Raw genomic sequence first — 20,116 nt, 5'->3', positions numbered from 1 at the left:
TTGTTTGGGTTTTTTTTTTTTTTTTTTCAATAACTTTTTTTTATTATTTTAATATTTAAAAAATATTAAATGATTTTTTTAGTTTTTAATAATATTTTATTATTTTTTAATAGAAAGTGGGTTCCGAATCAAGCCACGTCATTTAACTGAGAAATTTGGTATGATATTGACACAAATTCGTAAGATGAGGTATGCCATTGTCATTTAAAAAATATGAGGAATGAAAGTGTCGTGAGACCAACAATTGAGGTAGTTTTTTGTATTTTACCCAAAAAAATATACAAACGCTCGTAGTCGCATCCTCTACGCTTTGAGGATGGGTATATGATCTTTTGAATTTTTAAAACCAAACAAACTCTCATGAATAGTATTTTTAAGGGAGTTCAAAATAAAAAAAAATTCATAATCATTAATGTATAAGTCTAAAAGATGTGAAAGCATAATAAAAGTTCATCATTGCATCATCAATGCTTAGATGATGGTTATATAGTCATTTAGATTTTTAAAACCCTCCAAATCTCATGAACAATATTTTTTTATTTGAGTGCAAAATTAATAATAATTATTGTAGAAGTGTGAAAAATGTAATCACTCATAATGAAAAGTTTTACAACTTTCATGAAGGGGTCAACTCCGAAATGTAGTTTAGTATTATGTTTTGCATTTTTTTGGATCAAATTATGTTTTTCATTTTTATTTTTATTGATTTAAAAAATATATTTTTTTAATAGGTAACGGATCAGGTCATATTACCTGATAATATTAGTGGATTGATTTCAAGTCGGATCATATTACTCGTTTACTTTAACGAGTATTACACGACACGATCCGTTAAGCTATCGGGTATGACACGAACACAAAAAACACGACACAAATACTAGATGTCCACCAAACTTGAATTTGACATTCTACTAGTTTCTAGCTAGTTCTTTCTACAAACAGCCTACCGATATGGGCTTCACATTTTACTAACCTTACAAAGGCTACAATAGCTTTGTGTTTTTTTTTTTTTTTTTTCGAAAAAAGGCTACAATAGCTTTAGATACTTGAAGTGCATGCACCGCAGAAAATTATAGTTCATTTGCACCCGGTCAAAGTGCATGTCTTCTAGAAGCTCCTGCCTTCTAGAGTTGCAGCTATAATCTTCTAGAATCCAAACACCGACTAGGCGGGTGTTAGTCTTCAACAGCTCTTCCTCCTCCTCTTCTAGAAGCTCTTGCCTTCTAGACTTGCTGCTTGAATGTTCTAGAATCCAAACACCAACTGGGCGGGTGTTGGTCTTCAACAGCTCCTCCTCCTCTCCCAGAAGCTCCTGCCTTCTAGACTTGCTGCTAGAATCTTCTAGAATCCAAACACCAACTGGGCGGGTGTTGGTCTTCAACAGCTCCTCCTCCTCTTCTAGAAGCTCCTGCCTTCTAGACTTGCTACTAGAATCTTCTAGAATGCAAACACCAACTGGGTGGGTGTTGGTCTTCAACAGCTCCTACACCTCCTCCTCCTGATGTTCATGATTCGGCTCAACAACATCCAATATTAACTCTTCCTCCAACGATGTCTCGAATTTGTCAAAAGTCGATCCCAACGGCAGTCACAGTACACACAAGGTCAATTTGTAGATGGCATTTTTGGAGGCGGAGGCAATGAGTTGCTCGCGCTGTTTCTCATACTTGTCCTTGTCGACTACATATCCCGAAATCTTGATGAAGGTACTCTTTTGTCCTCTTAGGCATGGCGTTTTTGCCAAAAGTCGAACAAAAAACCTAGAGTTGGCAATGTTAGCGGTATGATCTGCGGATGTTGTCGCCGTGGTCGGGGTCATGATGATGGAACGTCGAGCCACTTCCAGTGTGCTTGAAAATCCAATGTCGGATAACAGTACTTTCACCCGGGGCCAAGATTCTACAAGCCACTCCATGTTGGTTTCGTCTTCCAACAACTCGGTGAAAGAGAACGCCATCGAGTTTCGAGTTTTGGTTCGAACGAAAACACTCGATACAGAAGAATTAGCACGACTAGCAGTAGATCAAAGAGAGAGACGATCGATCGAGGATTTTGGGTTGTGAAGGGAACGAGTTTATGTTTATGGAGTGAGAGGGGTTGCTTATTGCTTTTATATCCCCCGTTTCCCGTTTCCATTTTTTTTTTTTTTTTTTTTTTTAATAAAATTTGACCGCAAAGTCCATCTCACTCCAATATTATTATCTTGAAAAAAGATTTTGAGGAGAATTTATTGATAAACAAGAAAAATAGAACATGTTAAGATGGATATAAAACCAAATCTTGACCATTAAAGAATTCATAAAAGCTTGTCAAAACCTCGTTTAACAAACCTATAACGAAGAAGCTGTTAATTTTGTATGTTATAAAAAGTTTATGATATTTATTATGTGAAGGAGAAAATCATGCAAATAATAAATTAGAGATTGCATAATGTGGTTTCTCGAACCATGACACCGCTTCATCACATTTATCTTTTAAAAAAGAACAAACGTCGTGTTAAAATTTTTTTTGGGTAAAGTATAAAAAACTACCTCAATTATTGATGTCACAACATTTTTATACCTCATCTTTTAAAAATGACAGTGTTATACCTCATCTTTAGAATTTGGTCTAATATTACACCTTCCATTACTTGGCCGTTTATTTTTAAGTTAAATGCTGATGTGACTTGATTCGGAGCTCACTTTCTATTAAAAAATTAATAAAATATTATTAAAAACTAACAAAAAAATTTAATATTTTTTAAATATTAAAAGAAAAGTAAAAGAAAAATTAAAAAAAAAAAAACCCCAGTAACCACCCCCTCCCCCCGCCCTGCGGAAGAAGAAAGAGGAGGAAGAGGAAGAAGAAGGAGGTCACGAAGGTTTCTGATTCCACCTCAATGGGATCTGGGTTTTTTTTTCTTTTCCTCCTCCTTCTTCTTTTGCTGATTTAGGTTTTTTTTTTTTTTTTCTTCTTTTTTCTTTTGGGTTGCATATTCCGTTTTTTTTTCCTGGGTTGCAGGAAGGGGACTGGTGTCACATCTCGGCCCAGGCCCCCACTACATTCTAGGCTCGACTCCATTGTAGCACGATATTGTCCATTTTGGAGGACCACACCCTCACGATTTTGTTTATGGGAACTCACACGAGAACTTCCCAATGGATCACCCATCTTAGGAATGCTCTCGCGCGCTACTCGCTTAACTTCGGAGTTCCGATGGAACCCGAAGTCAGTGAGCTCCCAAAAAGCCTCGTGCTAAGTAAGGATGGGAATATACGTACAAGTATCGTTTGATATGCAGACGGGACGGGACGGAACGGAACGGAGTGGGAACAAAGATGCCCTCGGATGGAAACAAGGAGGAAGAAGAAGGAGACGGAGAGGTTATAATTTTGCGTTCCACGGATGTGGAACGAGTCGTTCTAGGGGGTGAGGTGGAACGAAAATTCACCCAAAACTCATTCCATCCGTTTTAGGCGCACCAAACGTGGGACGGAACGCCTTGTCCCACTCTGTTCCGTCCCGTCCCACGTACCAAACAATACCATAAGGATCACTCCCCTGGGCGATGTGGGATCTTATAATCCACCCCCCTTAGGGGTCCGACGTCCTCATCAGCACACCACGGCCAAGGCTAGACTCTGATACCAAATTGTCACATCCCGGCCCGGGTCCCCACCACATCCCCAGCTCGACTCCACCGTAGCACGATATTGTCCGCTTTAGCCCCCGACCATGCCCTCACATTTTTGTTTTTGGGAGCTCACACGAGAACTTCCCAATGGATCACCCATCCTAGGATTGCTCTCGCGCGCTATTCGCTTAACTTCGGAGTTCCGATGGAACTCGAAACCAGTGAGCTCCCAAAAGGCCTCGTGTTAGATAGGGATGAGAATATACATATAAGGATTGCTTCCCTGAACGATGTCGGATCTTACAACTGGAAGGGAGAAGAAGATTAAGATAGGGGAGAAGAAAGAGAAGAATGGTAGGGTTAGGGGGAAAGGGTACGAACATAAGGTTTTTTTATTTTATTTTATTTTAATTTTTAACTTTTATTTATTATTTTAATATTTAAAAATTATTAAATGATTTTTTTAATTTTTAATAATATTTATTAACTTTTTAATAAAAAGTGAGATTCAAATCAAGCCACGTCAGCATTTAATTGAAATGTAAGCGACCAAGTAACGGAAGGTATAACATTGGACCAAATTCTAAAGATAAGGTATGATATTATCAACTTTAAAAGATAAGATATGAAAATATCATGACACCAATAGTTGAAATAGTTTTTTTTGTACTTTACCCAAAAAATTTCTACTTGAACCAATAATGGTAAGGAGGGAAATAAAAAAAAAAAAAAACCATTAAAATGACTTCATTTCCAATGGGAATCGAAAATTACAAATAACAAAAGAAAAGAAACATTAAAATTGCTTTGGTAAATAAAAAATATATACAAAATCCTCATGCTAAGGAGGAAAAAACTCCACTGTAAGCCAACCAATGCTTCCGCCCCTTTATTTACTCTTAGAAAAACTTTCCCTTCACTCCTCCACGGCAAGAGGAACAGACGCCGCCAGCTTGCGGTACTTGAGGGCGTAAAACATCTCCAGATAGCGGCGGCTCTCCAGGCGATCAAGGTTCGAAACATCTTTCCAGAAGCCATAAACTCCAGTGAGTGTCAAGAGCCTCTCAGAGTAGATTTGCCATGTGTACCTAAACGAAAACAGAGCAGAAATGTAAGATAACTTGCAAGCCAAGCAAAACAATTTACTGCAAAAAATGGATTTGTTCTTGCTTACTTCTCGTAAATGCGCTGCAAGCCGCCTTGAGAAATCTTGTCCCAGTGGCTAGGATCAGCCTTGCTCTTCTCAAAGAAATCAACAAGGATCTCAGCAGCCTGATCGCCGTGGTATGGATCAATGTGGTACCCCGATTTTCCATTCACAATAATCTCAGCCGGGCCACCCATGCAAGTGGCAAACGTGGGCAGTCCACAAGTCATGGCCTCAATGACTGTCAAGCCGAAAGCTTCATACACAGCAGGCTGCACAAAGGCTCCCCTGGTGTCACAAATGTAGCGGTAGAGTTCACCATTCCTCACACGGTTCATCTGGGATGAAATCCATCTTAACTGCCCGTTCAGCTTGTAGGTGTCGATCAGCTCATACATCTTCTTCAACTCAGCCTTCTCCTCAATGTCATTGGACTCGTTGCGGCGATCACCAGCAACCACAAGAAGGTTAACCAACTCTCTAAGCTTGGCATTCTTACCATACCACTCAACAAGCCCAGTGATGTTCTTCACCCGGTCCAGCCTTGCCATTGTGAAGATGATTGGCTTGTTCCTGTCCTTCAACACACATCTGATCGGAAAACAATATAAACACGTTAGCACATATTCGATCACACGAAGTATTGAGCAAAATATAAATGGGAAAAAAGTAACTTACAATTGTTCAATATTTTCGACTTGGCCATAAAGGAGCTCTTCAATTTCAGGGTGGAAGTGGGTCAACCTCTTTTCTTTCTCAGAGTAAGGGAAGTAGACATCCATGTCAGCTCCTGGTGAAACAATGTTGAACTTGGGATCGAAGACATCAATACCATGAACGACACGGTAGAGCCCGGGAAGGGTGAAGGCAGTGTGGCTCTCATACTGACCAACAGTGTCTTTGCTGCAAACAGTCATAGAACACAAAATTAGGATCCCAAAAGACAATACGGTTGATACGAAAAGTCTAGGCCGAATGTATATATTACGTTCCAGCAATCTCTTGGAAGGTACTGGTGACAATGAAATCAGTGTGGTTCATGGCGATAAGATCAGCTGTAAATTGGCATGAGAAGTGATAATTCTCATCCAATTTCTTCCAGTAAAGGTCAGAATCAGGGTATTTTGACTTCTCCAGAGCATGGGCAATGGTGCACTGAAAGACAGCGAAAACCAAACAATAAACTTAGCTACTAAGATGTAAAAGGCATCGAAAGGGCGTAACTAATTATAACTAAATGGAAATCACAAACCTGTGTAACACCCAACTTGTGTGCCATCAGTGAGGCCACAATATTGCCATCACTGTAGTTTCCAATGATGAGATCGGGCTTGCCCTGCATTTCCTTGGAAAGTTCCTTAATCGCATCCTAATAACACGAAAATCAGCAAGTCTGAGAACCAAATACAAGCAAAAATTGGAACATATGGAAACCGATAGTATTAACAAAGAAGTTCACCTCGGCATATGTCTCTAGGTAGGGCCAGACTTCGAATCGTGAAATCCATCTGCGGACAATGGCACCCTTCTCATCTCTGAAAGGAACACGAAGAATATCTGAATGCTCACACCCGTAAACTTTCTCAAGACGATCACCACATGTGGTTCCAACAGCATCAGGAAGAAGCCTTGTGAGCTGTGTTTGAAACATAATCAAAGCATCAGAATAGAATGAAATCACCAAATAACATAAATTCTGCAGCCACAAAATTTCAGACAAAACTCACAATGATAATGCGGGGAGTGATATCGAGTCCTTGCTGCTTAATGCGCTTAAGCATCTCAGACTCCAAAGCGCGAACTTGATCCAAGATATAGACAACCTGGCCACCAGTGTCAGGGAACCCCAAGACATGGTCTTGGGCAAAATATCCGTGGGGCGAAAGGATCACAACATTGAAGACCATGGGGATCTGGCCAAGGAATTTCTCAAGAGTAAAAGGATCGGGTGCCTCAAGAAGGTCCAACAGAAGTTGGATCATCTCAAGCACGTGCTCAGCAGTGTCACCCCAACCCCTCTCCAAACCGATGGCTTGCAACTTGGGCTCAAACTCCTTGTAAGGAGTTCTGGGGACAATTGAAGAGAGGAAATCCTCTGCCTTCCTCAGAACATGTTGCAGCTCATTCACATTCTTAATTCTGTTATTCAGCATCATGTTCTGCACAAAGAAGCCGATCAAATTAAATCCAGAGATCAGCAAAAGAGTATTAATTTCATTTGATTTCAAACAAAGATGGTTAAGTTGCAAATGAAAGAAAATCAGACCCTGCCCTCATAGCAGTGAACTTGGAGAAACTCGAGCAAAGGGTGCAGGCTCTCCTTGTCATGGAAGAGCTTAGCAGAAAGGTGACGATTAAGGAACTCAACGCCATTTCCAATGGACTTGGAAAGAGTTGGGCGGGGGAAAGATGCGTTGAATGGCTGAAAGTCCAACTCAAGCACGAAGTTGCCATTGGAACTGCAGTTGAAACCAGCAAAAATGATTAACAACACAAAGAAACTAACAAATGCGATATTCTAAACTACTCAAAATCTATGAAAAGTAACAAAAAATTAAGAACCGTATAGAAACTTTAGAAATCAAACTATAAAAAAACAAAATATATACCTCCCATCAACAAGTTCCTCTTTGAATTGCAAGTACTCAGCCACACGCAGCTCCTCGAGAGTGAGAGCATGGACATTCACACGAATGTACTCCCAAACACCGGGCCTTGGGCGCACAGCAAGAGCCACCCATGGGGGCAGAACAACAGCCTCCTACATTAAACAAAAACATTCACACAAACAATTCAAAAACTCCTAAAAAAAAACACAGAAACAAATGACTATAAAATATAAGTATGATCGAAAATGTATACCTGGGTGTGCTTCAAAACTTCACCAAAAGCCCCATCCAACAGCTTCTGCCTGTTATTTTCAGGAATCGCTTCGAACTCGGCATGAAGCTGATGGGGTTGCAGAAACCCTTTCCCCTTGCTCTCAATCCTAAAACCCCAAAAACCCTTTTAGTGATCAAACCAAAAAACAACCTTATTGCAAAAGACAAGTTTTTGCATGTTTTGGAACATTTGACAGAAACCCATTTGTGATCATAACATAGTACCTTGAAAGAAGGGCCAGAATCTCATTGCGTTGAGTAGAGAGGGTTTGGTCCAGCCTCTCCCGTAAGCTCTGGACCCGGGTCAGCACACGTTCCGCCATTGACAGCAGCAGCTTGAAAAATCAGACACCCTTAACAGCTGCAAGAAAAGTTAAAAAACCAGAACTTAACAAGTTATCCAGAAAAAAGTCAACAATTCAAACCTTAAATAAGACTAAACCAACAAATCAAACGGATGAACAGGTTGTTTTTAATATTCAACAAAAATAAAAACAGACATCTAAAAAAAAACAGGGCAAAAACCCATCAAATAAAGTCTGAACCCAAAACGCAGAAGCCATTGATCTATGAGGTCGCGTAATAAAAATCCGGAAAAGAAAAAAAAAAAAAAAAAAAGATCATCCCAAGAACAAGAAAAATAGAAAAAGTAAAAAGTGGGAAAAAGAAAAGGAGTACCTAGGGAGGAAGGAAAAGAGTTGAGAACAGTGAAGTGAAATGGTTTGATGAACAAAGATAGTGGGAGAGCGAAATAAAATGGTAAAAAAAAGACTTGGACAAGATTCCATTTCACTTTCGACCTTTTTGTCTCAATTAAGATGAAAAAAATACTCATAGGCCGTGTTTATGATTATGGATAATCGTTTAGATGAATAAATAGTTAAAGATTAAATTGTTTATTTGTAAAATTTAAATGAGTAGTTATGAGGATTACTCGCGGTTATAACAAGTATCGATTATAGATATTACTTACGATTATAACAGGTATCTATCAGTTATAATACTTTGATTTTTAAGTGTTGGTAGGAAACAAAAGTTACTTGCGCATAAAAAAACTCTACGGTGTTGATATTTCAAACAAATATCCCACCGCTAGGTGTTGGACTTGCACAGCATGGCAAGTTCAGGCCCTTGAGCTATCCTAAGGGTGAGGTCGGGTTTGATGGGCTCAAGCAACTAACTAAAGTAAAATATTTGATGAATCAATTTAATTCGAGAAGTCAATTTGAGGCAAATATAAAGACATCTTCTCATCCATTTGAAGCAATTAAAATTTAATATATGTGTTTAATTGTTCAAAAACGAAAATATGACAATTTTTTTTTAATTTTTAAGTTGTTTAAAAAAAATATGTAGAGGGATGAAAAAAATGAAAAATAGGTAAAAAAGGATAAACGGGTTCAAAAACGGGTAAATGTTTATGGTTAAATAAGTAAACGGATATGGTTAAATAGGTACACGGTTATGGGTATAAGTATAACCGTTTATGTAATTATCCAACAGGCAAACGGTTATGTAGGTATAAACCTAAGCGGTTATGGGTAAATAACCATAATTACCTACCCGCCATAACCGTTGCCCATCCTTTGTCTCAATTTCTTACCAAAAGTAAACAAAAATAGTAGTAATTTTTACTGCAGGTGCAGGCATTGTAAATGTGGATAAAAAATGAGAGTATTAAATGCATGGAAATTAAGCTGAAAACATTCAATTGAAACACAAGAATCAAACGCTGCTTGAAACTTTTGGATATATATATATATATATAGGATCAATCAAAAAATGTGTATAAACTTTTTCTAATGGTAAAGCCTAGCTAGCATTACCTTCAAATCCGACGAAGAATTACCGCCAACAAATGTTCTTGACTGAAAGAGTACCGAATCAACGAATAAATCGAAGTGGTGATGAACGAAGTATTCAATATACAGAACGAAGGATTCAATATACAGAACACAGAGATGATAGAAATGAAGAGAGGATGAATAAGAATGGGATGGAGGAGAAGGATGGTAGAACAGCCTTTTATACATGTCTTTTGCCTCCTTCCTTGGTGTTGGTGGTGACTGCCGCGTAATGCTGTTGCTAATTGACTTGACTATTAATTTAATTTAATCTCTTTTCAAAATTACAAAATAAAACAATTGGTTCCTGCGGCTTTCATTTCCAGCGGTTTCGTTGTTGTTTTTACAAAACTGCTTTACTTTTCTTCTGGAATATGAGTCTATGACCCCATTTCTTTTATACTCATTTTCCATGTACACTTTCTTCTTCAACGTCCCTTTTTCTGTTCATTAATTATTTGTTTATTTCTGTACATTATAGCTTGTAGGACCTTTTGCGATCATATATTATCGTCTATGTTCTTTTTGTATCTTATGGGTGCATTTGTTGTGTTGGACTATTTAGTACTGGACTAGTTTTGGAGACTAACTTGAATTGGCTTAGATTAGACTAAACTGATTTAGTGAAGGATTTGATGTAATGTCATGATTAAGGAACAAATTAATAACAAATTCAAATATTATATTATTTAATTTATATTTATTAATATTTTATATTATTTAATAAATATTTAGTAATATTTTATTATTACTTCGGTCTATTTTCTCATTCTAGAAACCTTTTTCCATTCCCAATTGTTTTCTCTTCATCCCCTTTTTCTTCCTAAATTTTTTCCGCCCCTCCCCCTCCTTTTTCTTCCTAATTTTTCTTCCTCCCTTTCCATCTTTTTCTTCGTCCCTCTCCCTCTTCATCTCCATATTCTTCTTCCTTTTGTTCTCGTTCATCTCCCTCTTTTCTTCCTTTTGTTCTCCATTCATCTCCCTATTTTCTTCCTAATTTTTCTAAGACCCAATTGGTGAATCAGAACTCAAACAGAATCTAGTTCATCTGGGTATTCATGGGTCTGCTTCTCCGACGTCAATGGCAAAGGTCTACAATAAAGGAGTCAAGACTTGGTGCATGTGTGATTAGAGCAACTGTTATGCATTTCATACACACAACAATGTGTTTTTTCTTTTTTTGCTTTTTTGTTTAAAATTTTGGATTTGGATATGATTTGAAAATGGAAAGACCGCAAAATTTTGCCTTTTTTGTTTTGAATTTTGCTAGATATGCATTGAAAAATGGTAGATGAGAGGGGCGAAGTAGGGAGTTGGTAGATGGGAAGGGGGAAGTGAGGAGGGCGAAGCGGATAGGAGTGGGCTTAGCAGTCAAGCCGATTTCGGCGGGTTTCGCTAAGGCCCTTTAGCGAAGAGCTTAGTCCCGTTTAGTCGGGATGAGTCTCATTAAACTTTGTCCCGACGTGTAACAAACATGGGATTACTCTACCAATTAATCCAGTCAAATCTAGGGAATGCAAACAAACGATACTTTTTTGTATTACTTAATAGTCCCAAACTATTAAAAATTGAGCTACAACATGTAGATTTCATTGAGTTTCATTTTTATTGTTGTATTTTTAATTGCGTCGAATTTGGTTTCTGTAGTTAATTGTTCTACTCCGAAAAGTATTTTATCTTTTTAAATATTTTTCTTTTGTCGGAAAAAAAAAGAGCCAGATAAATGGTTTCATAGATGTGCATCAACCTCCTTTTGCAAGGGATCCGGAAGCTTTAAATCTTCCTTGTGTCGTCACTTTTACAAGCATGGCAAGATAAAACATCATTTAAAATAAAAGAATTTTAACGAAAAGTTCATTGTAATGTTTCCTTTAACGAAAAACCACATTTTTATACTAAAAAGTCAATCATGATATTATTCACTTTATCATTTATTTTGTCTTTATCATTGAAACTCAAAGTTCTCAAATCATTTTTATTAGTTTCTTTTAAAATAAAGGTTCATTGCACATGTATACCGCTTCATAAACCTCCCTGTTAGCAACAGTTCCACCAAATAGAAAGTAAAAATGAAGAACACCTTGCCATCGACTGGTCTACAGCAACCGCTACAGCATCATACTTAATTCTTCGGACAAATGACCTTGAGGGCACGTATCTGCTTCTCCCCCATGGTAGACATGACAGTCACCACAAAATCCTTTCCATCCTTAAACCCGTCCTTGATCTGTGTAAGCAGACTGTCATCAGTGGGAAGCCTCATATCCCGAAATCTTGACGAAGGTAATCTTTTGTCCTCTTAGGCATGGCGTTTTTGCCAAAAGTCGAACAAAAAGCCTAGCGTTGGCAATGATATCGGTATGATGTGCGGTTGTCGTCGTCGTCGTGGTGATGGAACGTCGAGCCACATCCGGTGTGCTTGAAAATCCAATGTCGGATTTCGGGTTTCGAGTTTTGGTTTGAATGAAAACACCAGATTTAGAAGAAGGAGAACAATTGGGAGTAGATCAAAGAGAGAAAGACGATAGATCGAGGATTTCGGGTTGAGAAGGGAATGAGTTTATGTTTATGGGATAAGAGGGGTTGCTCATTGCTTTGATGGTTGGAAAGTAATACTATTTTATGATTATTTGGATTTAGTTAGTTTAATATTGGGCTTAGCCCATATGAAATAGGGTTTTTTGTTGTTTTTCCTTATAAATATATCTTATAGTTTAGTACGAATATATGTTAATCACATTGTAATCTATTGAGATTTTGTATTTATTTTGACATTTTTGTTTGTTTAATAATATTCTTGTTATTTGTTAGTCTTGTTTATAGTTTAGTACGAATATATGTTAGTCACAATGTAATCTATTGAGATTTTGTATTTATTTTGACAATTTTGTATTTATTTTGAAATTTTTGTTTGTTTAACAATATTCTTGTTATTTTGTAGTCTTGTTAGTCTCACACTTTGATATTCAACTTCAATCCTTTGAGATTTAATCTGTTTAATCTGAATCTGTTGTTGATTCGTATCAGTATGTCTGTTTGTGTTGTCCGTTGTTTATTTCTAGTTTAGATTGTCGTTGGTGTAGTTTGAAAAACAAAAATATCTGGAAAAGAAAAACTGTCATTGCGTTGAGCCCCCGGAGCGCGTTGCACCACAGCCAATCCGAAACGTAAGGTCTGTAACCAAAGCCACCATGCCCAGCATCCATGACCACCCCACCATCACCTGCATGATTCATCGTCGCTGCGCACCACCCGTTGCCAGACCTGGCTGATCAACCCGCACCCGATCCATTCATGGTTCGCCACTGCAGTACCCGCTGCCTGAGAGCTAGTCACTTGCTGCTCATGTTTGCACTTGTTTGTTGACGGTCGTTGCCGCTACCAAATCGAATCCAGGTTGTCGGTGCAAGGAACTGCTGTTGCTCGAGGCTCCCGTCTTCAATTCTGATGAACCCGAGTATTATATGATGATGGCCCCTTATTTTGTTCAGATGGACCTTTACTTTGATCTAAAGTGTTGGAAAAAGGACAAAAAATTGTTTGGTTTTTTTAAGGCCCATACGGGCAATGAGAAATAATTCGCCAGGAAAAGATTGGCATTTTTGGTTTGAAGTTTTTTTAGGCCCACAAGGATAAGTGTTGCGAGTTTGTTTGTCTGAGTGTTTGGATTTGTGACCACTCGAGTGATAATAGTTTCTTGATTCTCTCCATTTGTTGTTGTAATTGGAATATGGGAATCTTGTTTGTGAAGAGGAGCACTAGTATGCTTTCTTTCCATACTCTCAATACTAGCCAATCGGAATCAGTTTGCCAGTTAAGTCAAGTCAAGTTTGCATGTCTGCCAGTCCGCCTAATGAAGCCAGTCCACATCTGCTTGTTTGCAAATCCATGTCGTATACCGCCATGAGTTTGACGAGGTATTGGAAAATATTAGTATTTTATGATTATTTGGGTTTGCTTGTTAGTTTAGTATGTGGGCTTAGTCTATCCGAAATTGGGTGTTAGATCCCACATCGCCCAGGAGAATGGATCCTCTATGCATTATATGTACATGGTCATCTCTTCCTAGCACGAGACCTTTTGGGAGCTCATTGGCTTCGGGTTCAATCGGAACTCAAAAGTTAAGTGAGTTCGCGCTAGAGCAATCCCATGATGAGTGATCCACTGGAAAGTTACTCGTAAGTTCCCAGAAACAAAACCTTGAGGGCGTGGTCAGGGTCTAAAGTGGACAATATCGTACTACAGCGGAGTTGAGCCCGGGATGTGATTAAGTTCAGGTTAGGATGTGACATTGGGTTTCTAGCTTTTTCTCTCTATAAATATAGCTTATAGTTTATTATGAAGATATATTAGTCACGATGTAGCCTCTTGAGATTTTGTAATCGTTTTGGCATTCTCGTTTGTTTAATAATATTTTTATTATTTTGTAGTCTTGTTCATCGCACACTTTGATATCCCTTGTTGTACAATAATTAATATGTAAATGGGGAAATCAAGCAAATAATGAATTACAAATTGTATAACCTCTTGATTACATTTATCTTTTAAAAAAGAACGAACGTGTTGTTAAAAAAAAGAAGTCATGTTCTCTATGAAAATAAAAACATTGAAGTTGACTTCATTTCCAATAGGAATAGTTACAAATAGCAAAAGAAAAAAAAACATTAAAATTCCTTTGGTAAATCAAAATACATACAAAATCCTCATGCTTAGGAGGAAAAAACTACACAGTAAACAACCAATGCTTCCGCCTCTTTACTTCCTCTTTTAGGAAAACTTTCTCTTCACTCCTCCACAGCAAGAGGAACAGACGCCGCGAGCTTGCGGAACTTGAGGGCGTAAAACATCTCCAGATAGCGGCGGTTCTCCAGGCGATCAAGGTTCGAAACATCTTTCCAGAAGCCATAAACTCCTGTGAGTGTCAAGAGCCTCTCAGAGTAGATTTGCCATGTGTACCTAAACAAAAACAGAGCAGAAATGTAAGATAACTTGCAAGCCAAGCAAATCAATTTGCTGCAAAAAAATGGATTTGATTTTGCTTACTTCTCGTAAATGCGCTGCAAGCCGCCTTGAGAAATCTTCTCCCAGTGGCTAGGATCGGCCTTGCTCTTCTCAAAGAAATCAACAAGGATCTCAGCAGCCTGATCGCCCTGGTACGGATCAATGTGGTAGCCCGATTTTCCGTTGACAATAATCTCAGCCGGGCCACCCTTGCAAGTGGCAAATGTGGGCAGTCCACAAGTCATAGCCTCAATGACAGTCAAGCCGAAAGCTTCATACACAGCAGGCTGCACAAAGGCTCCCCTGGTGTCACAAATGTAGCGGTAGAGTTCACCATTCCTCACACGGTTCATCTGGGATGAAATCCATCTTAACTGCCCGTTCAGCTTGTAGGTTTCGATCAGCTCATACATTTTCTTCAACTCAGCCTTCTCCTCATTGTCCTTGGACTCGTTGCGGTGATCACCCGCAGCCACAACAAGGTTAACCAACTCTCTAAGCTTGGCATTCTTACCATACCACTCGACAAGCCCAGTGATGTTCTTCACACGATCCAGCCTTGCCATTGTGAAGATGATTGGCTTGTTCCTGTCCTTCAACACACATCTGATCGGAAAACAAGATAAATGCGTTAGCACATATTCAATCACACGATGTATTGAGCAAAATATAAATGGGAAAAAAATAACTTACATTTGTTCAATATTTTCGACTTGGCTGTAAAGGAGCTCTTCAATTTCTGGGTGGAAGTGGGTCAACCTCTTTTCTTTCTCAGAGTAAGGGAAGTAGACACTCATGTCAGCTCCTGGTGAAACAATGTTGAACTTGGGATCGAAGACATCAATACCATGAACGACACGGTAGAGCCCAGGAAGGGTGAAGGCAGTGTGGCTCTCATACTGACCAACAGTGTCTTTGCTGCAAACATTCATAGAACGCAAAATTATGATCCCAAAAGACAAGATGGTTGATACGAAAGGTCTAGGGCGAATGTATATATTACCTTCCAGCAATCTCTTGGAAGGTACTGGTGATGATGAAATCAGTGTGGTTCATGGCGATAAGATCAGCTGTAAATTGGCATGAGAAGTGATAATTCTCATCCAATTTCTTCCAGTAAAGGTCAGAATCAGGGTATTTTGACTTCTCGAGAGCATGGGTAATGTTGCACTGAAAGACAGCGAAAACCGAACAATAAACTTAGCTACTAAGATGTAAAAGGCATCAAAAGGGCGTAACCAATTATAACTAAATGGAAATCACAAACCTGTGTAACACCCAAGTTGTGTGCCATCAGTGAGGCCACAATATTGCCATCACTGTAGTTTCCAATGATAAGATCAGGCTTGCCCTGCATTTCCTTGGAAAGTTCCTTAATCGCATCCTAATAACACGAAAATCAGCAAGTCTGAGAACCAAATACAAGCAAAAATTGGAACATATGGAAACTGATATTATTAACAAAGAAGTTCACCTCGGCATATGTCTCTAGGTAGGGCCAGACTTCGAATCTGGAAATCCATCTGCGGACAATGGCGCCCTTCTCATCTCTGAAAGGAACACGAAGAATATCTGAATGCTCACACCCGTAAACTTTCTCAAGACGATCACCACATGTGGTTCCAACAGCATCAGGAAGAAGCCTTGTTAGCTGTGTTTGAAACATATCAAAGCATCAGAATGGAGGGCATAAAATGGAATCACCAAATAACATAAATTCTGGAGCTACAAAATTTCAGATAAAAGTTAAAACTCACAATTATAATGCGGGGAGTGATATCGAGCCCCTGCTGCTTAATGCGCTTAAGCATCTCAGACTCCAAAGCACGAACTTGATCCAAGATATAGACAACCTGGCCACCAGTGTCAGGGAACCCCAAGACATGATCTTGGGCAAAATAGCCATGGGGCGAAAGGATCACAACATTAAAGACCATGGGGATCTGGCCAAGGAATTTCTCAAGAGTAAAAGGATTGGGTGCCTCAAGAAGGTCCAACAGAAGTTGGATCATCTCAAGCACGCGCTCAGCAGTGTCACCCCAACCCCTCTCCAAACCGATGGCTTGCAACTTGGGCTCAAACTCCTTGTAAGGAGTTCTGGGGACAATTGAAGAGAGGAAATCCTCCGCCTTCCTCAGAACACATTGCAGCTCATTCACATTCTTAATTCTGTTATTCAGCATCATGTTCTGCATGAAAAAGCCGATCAAATTAAATCCAGAGATCAGCAAAAGAGTAATAATTTCATTCGATTTCAAACAAAGATGGTAAGGTTGCAAATGAAAGAAAATCATACCCTGCCCTCATAGCAGTGAACTCGGAGAAACTCGAGCAAAGGGTGCAGGCTCTCCTTGTCATGGAAGAGCTTAGCAGAAAGGTGACGATTGAGGAACTGAACGCCGTTTCCAATGGACTTGGAAAGAGTTGGGCGGGGGAAAGATGCATTGAACGGTTGAAAGTCCAACTCAAGCACAAAGTTGCCATTGGAACTGCAGTTGAAACCAGCAGAAATTATTAAATCGCAAAGAAAGTAACAAATGCGATATTCTAAAATACTCAAATCTATGAAAAGTAACAAAAAATTAAGAATCGAATCAAAACTTCAGAAATCAAACCATAAAAAGATCCAAAATCTACCTTCCATCAACAAGTTCCTCCTTGAATTGCAAGTACTCAGCCACACACAGCTCCTCGAGAGCGAGAGCATGGACATTCACACGAATGTACTCCCAAACACCGGGCCTTGGGCGGACAGCAAGAGCCACCCATGGGGGCAAAACGATAGCTTCCTACATTAGAATAAAAACATCCACACAAACAATTCAGAAAACGCCTAAAAAAAACACAGAAACAATTGACTATAAAATATAAGTATGATAAAAAATGTTTACCTGGGTATGCTTCAAAACTTCACCAAAAGCCCCATCCAACAGCTTCTGCCTGTTGTTTTCAGGAATCGCTTCGAACTCGGCAAGAAGCTGATGGGGTTGCAGAAACCCCTTCCCCTTGCTCTCAATCCTAAAACCCCAAAAACCATTTTAGTGATTCAACCAAAAAACAACCTTAAAAATGCAAAAGACAACTACTTTTTGCATGTTTTGGAACATTTGACAGAAACCCATCTGTGATCACAACATGGTACCTAGAAAGCAGGGCCAGAAAATCATTGCGTTGAGTAGAGAGGGTTTCGTCCAGCTTCTCCCGGAGGCTCTGGACGCGGGTCAGCACACGTTCCGCCATTGACAGCAGACAACCTTAGAATCTGCAATAAGAAAAAAAAGAACCATACGCATGCAAGTTATCCATCAAAGTCAACGATTCAGATCTTTAATGAGACTAAACAACAAATCAAACAGATGAACAGGTTTTTTATATTAAACAAAAATATAAGCAGAGCAAAAACCCCATCAAATAAATAAACCCAAATTTCAGAAGCCATTGATGTATGTGATCATGTAATAAAATCCAAGAAAAAACACCGTTTGGCCTAAAGAGAGATTAATTACCCAAGACCCAGAAAAATAGAAAAAGTAAAATATGGGGAAAAGAAAAGGAGTACCTACTACCTAGGTAAAAAAATGGTGAAAGAAAGCCTTGGACAAAATGCCATTTCACTTTTGACCGTTGTTAATTTCTTGAAAAAAGTAAACAAAACAGGGGTAGTTTAGTAATTTGAGCGTTCGAATCAGACATGTTAAGATTTTTTACTACGGTTGCAGGCATTATAAATGTGGAAAGAAACTTGCTCTTCAAAATTTGCCTTTTCTATTGGCCTTGCTCTCCAAGAAGAAATCCGATTAATTAGATTTTTTTTCATCATCTTTTAGGGCAAGAAAATTTGGGAATTTGCGATTGGTGAAGGTGCTTGGTGATGATTCAAAAGTTGGACTTTCGGATACGTGTAGAGCTTTGTAGGTGATCCCTATAAAATTTGATGTGATAAACCCTAAAATTGAGGGTTTAGTGTAACCCAATCTTTGGTATTGTAAATATTTTAAGGCTGTTAGTGTGTATATAGACACACAAGTATATATACACGCTAAACATTCAATTGAAACATAGGGATCAAACATTGTGGTTAAGAACAATTTACTCATGCACTCGAAACTCTTGGATAAATATAGGATCAATCAAACAATGTGCATAAACTTTTTCTAATGGTAAAGGCTAGCTATCACTACCTTAAAATCCAACGAAGAATTACCGCCGACGAATGTTCTTGACCAATAGAGTAACAAATCGACGAATAAATCGAAGCACTAATGGACGGAGAGCTTCAATATACAGAACGCAGAGAATGATAGAAATGAAGAGAGAATGAATACGAATGGGATGGAGAAGAAGAAATGCTAGAACAGCCTTTTATACATGGCGGATGGAGAAAAGGAAAGAGAAAGCTGACATGTCTTTTGCCCCTAAAACTTCACCTTCCTTGGTGGTCACTGCTGGGTAATGCTGCTAATTGACTTTATCATTAGTTTAATTTAATCTTTTTAAATTACAAAACAAAACCACTGGTTACTGCGGCTTTCATTTCCTGTGGTTTCGTTCTCGTTTATAAAAAACCGCTTTACTTTTGTCTGGTATACGAGTCTGACGTGTCCATGACTCCCAACTTTTTATTTTTTACTCGCTTTCTTTAGAAAAATGTTATGTTTAAGATTTTATGTGAAGTTTCTGTCACTTCACATTTTTGGTACAATATTTATAATATTGATAAAGAAATTAATGTTAACTATTGGGTGTTAAAGAGTTCATAAAAGTTCTCATTTTAAAGAGATATTTTTCAGTGTTCTCCGAATACAGGATGATACACTTGTCATTATGCAAATAGTGCAATATGTGTGTTAAAAATTTGATAACTTAAAAAATAAAATTTCTCACAACTTATATGAAAACACGTGATGTACAACATGTGTTCCGATCACAAAGAAAATTTTTTTTACTTTGAGAGAATCTCCTTTGCATTTCTCTTTTACGTATTGACTTTTTATTATTATTATTATTAAGAAAATGACTAACTAGTGGCTTGTTTATGAAAGTTTATCTTTTTGTGAGTCGAAAAGACTTTCAAAGATATTTCAATATCTTCTTAATCGTCATGGTGCGTTTTACCAATATTAGCAACTTATCCGCTTTCTTCTTCAAACTCCTTTTTTCTACTGATTTATTATTTGATTGTTTCTGTAGTTTATAGTTTGTGGGGCCTTTTACCATCATATGTTATTGTCCTGTACCTTATAATTTTAATTAATCAGATTCAACTTATTTTTTTTGTAATATTTAACATGCGCATGCATACTCCCATCCAATTAGCTGCCTGGTTTTTTATGAGTCCTGTTTTCTTTGACTCGACGCTCGAAGGAGCAGGTATTGAGTATTGACCTATAATTTAATGTTTAGAAAACAATGTTCATCATTAAATTATTTAGATTCGATCTTCACCGTACATTTTATGAACTGTGCACCACTTGCGGGGCCGGGGACACGTCACTGTGTCGGAAAACGAAAACAAATGTCTAAATCTTCTTTCTTGGGATGACGTGGCAATTTCTGATTGCATAAAAGAACGAGTGCAGAATCTGCAGACTGCAGAGGCTAAGAGAGAATCTGATCTCCACGACGA

At 38.4% G+C, this 20,116-nt stretch overlaps 2 protein-coding genes across 5 annotated transcripts; both read right to left on the bottom strand.

Moving 5' to 3' along the window:
* Positions 1 to 4,339: 4,339 nt before the first annotated feature.
* Positions 4,340 to 9,643, bottom strand: LOC137747161 (sucrose synthase). 2 transcript variants are annotated; one of them, XM_068487193.2, is made up of 12 exons: positions 9,472 to 9,643; positions 7,871 to 8,006; positions 7,626 to 7,752; positions 7,373 to 7,524; positions 7,030 to 7,222; positions 6,491 to 6,922; positions 6,223 to 6,399; positions 6,016 to 6,132; positions 5,752 to 5,918; positions 5,442 to 5,666; positions 4,791 to 5,354; positions 4,340 to 4,704 (listed from the first exon to the last, which is right to left on the bottom strand). In XM_068487193.2, the coding sequence occupies exons 2-12, from the start codon at positions 7,966 to 7,968 to the stop codon at positions 4,533 to 4,535; spliced, it is 2,424 nt and encodes an 807-aa protein (XP_068343294.2). In that variant the 5' UTR covers positions 7,969 to 8,006; positions 9,472 to 9,643; the 3' UTR covers positions 4,340 to 4,532. The 2 variants fall into 2 exon arrangements, with proteins under 2 accessions (XP_068343294.2, XP_068343293.2); XM_068487192.2 differs by lacking the exon at positions 9,472 to 9,643 and adding an exon at positions 8,324 to 8,453.
* Positions 9,644 to 14,081: 4,438 nt separating this feature from the next.
* Positions 14,082 to 18,934, bottom strand: LOC137747581 (sucrose synthase-like). 3 transcript variants are annotated; one of them, XR_015957909.1, is made up of 13 exons: positions 18,672 to 18,931; positions 17,633 to 17,752; positions 17,382 to 17,508; positions 17,128 to 17,279; positions 16,787 to 16,979; positions 16,248 to 16,679; positions 15,965 to 16,141; positions 15,758 to 15,874; positions 15,494 to 15,660; positions 15,184 to 15,408; positions 14,533 to 15,096; positions 14,211 to 14,445; positions 14,082 to 14,178 (listed from the first exon to the last, which is right to left on the bottom strand). XR_015957909.1 is itself a non-coding variant. In XM_088688028.1 (12 exons), the coding sequence occupies exons 2-12, from the start codon at positions 17,728 to 17,730 to the stop codon at positions 14,274 to 14,276; spliced, it is 2,424 nt and encodes an 807-aa protein (XP_088544154.1). In that variant the 5' UTR covers positions 17,731 to 17,752; positions 18,672 to 18,934; the 3' UTR covers positions 14,082 to 14,273. The 3 variants fall into 3 exon arrangements, 2 of the variants coding, with proteins under 2 accessions (XP_088544154.1, XP_068343814.2); XM_088688028.1 differs by having other exon boundaries at positions 14,082 to 14,445; positions 18,672 to 18,934; XM_068487713.2 differs by lacking the exon at positions 18,672 to 18,931 and having other exon boundaries at positions 14,082 to 14,445; positions 17,633 to 17,983.
* Positions 18,935 to 20,116: the final 1,182 nt, after the last annotated feature.

Source organism: Pyrus communis, chromosome 2, assembly GCF_041283825.1.
Source record: "Pyrus communis isolate YQ-2024b chromosome 2, ASM4128382v1, whole genome shotgun sequence".
NCBI classification, from domain to species: Eukaryota; Viridiplantae; Streptophyta; class Magnoliopsida; order Rosales; family Rosaceae; genus Pyrus; species Pyrus communis.
The sequence above is the reverse complement of the archived record's forward strand: the minus strand, read 5'-3'. Positions and strand labels throughout refer to the sequence as shown.

Excerpts from the sequence above, each read along its gene's own strand:
- LOC137747581 (XM_088688028.1), bottom strand. The coding sequence starts at position 17,730 with ATGGCGGAACGTGTGCTGACCCGCGTCCAGAGCCTCCGGGAGAAGCTG. Across the intron at positions 17,509-17,632 it reads TTTCTGGCCCTGCTTTCTAG|GATTGAGAGCAAGGGGAAGG; the intron begins GTACCATGTTGT and ends TTGGGGTTTTAG. Across the intron at positions 15,409-15,493 it reads TTCCAAGAGATTGCTGGAAG|CAAAGACACTGTTGGTCAGT; the intron begins GTAATATATACA and ends GAATGTTTGCAG.
- LOC137747161 (XM_068487193.2), bottom strand. The coding sequence starts at position 7,968 with ATGGCGGAACGTGTGCTGACCCGGGTCCAGAGCTTACGGGAGAGGCTG. Across the intron at positions 7,525-7,625 it reads AAGTTTTGAAGCACACCCAG|GAGGCTGTTGTTCTGCCCCC; the intron begins GTATACATTTTC and ends TGTTTAATGTAG. Across the intron at positions 7,223-7,372 it reads GAGGAACTTGTTGATGGGAG|TTCCAATGGCAACTTCGTGC; the intron begins GTATATATTTTG and ends TTTCAACTGCAG.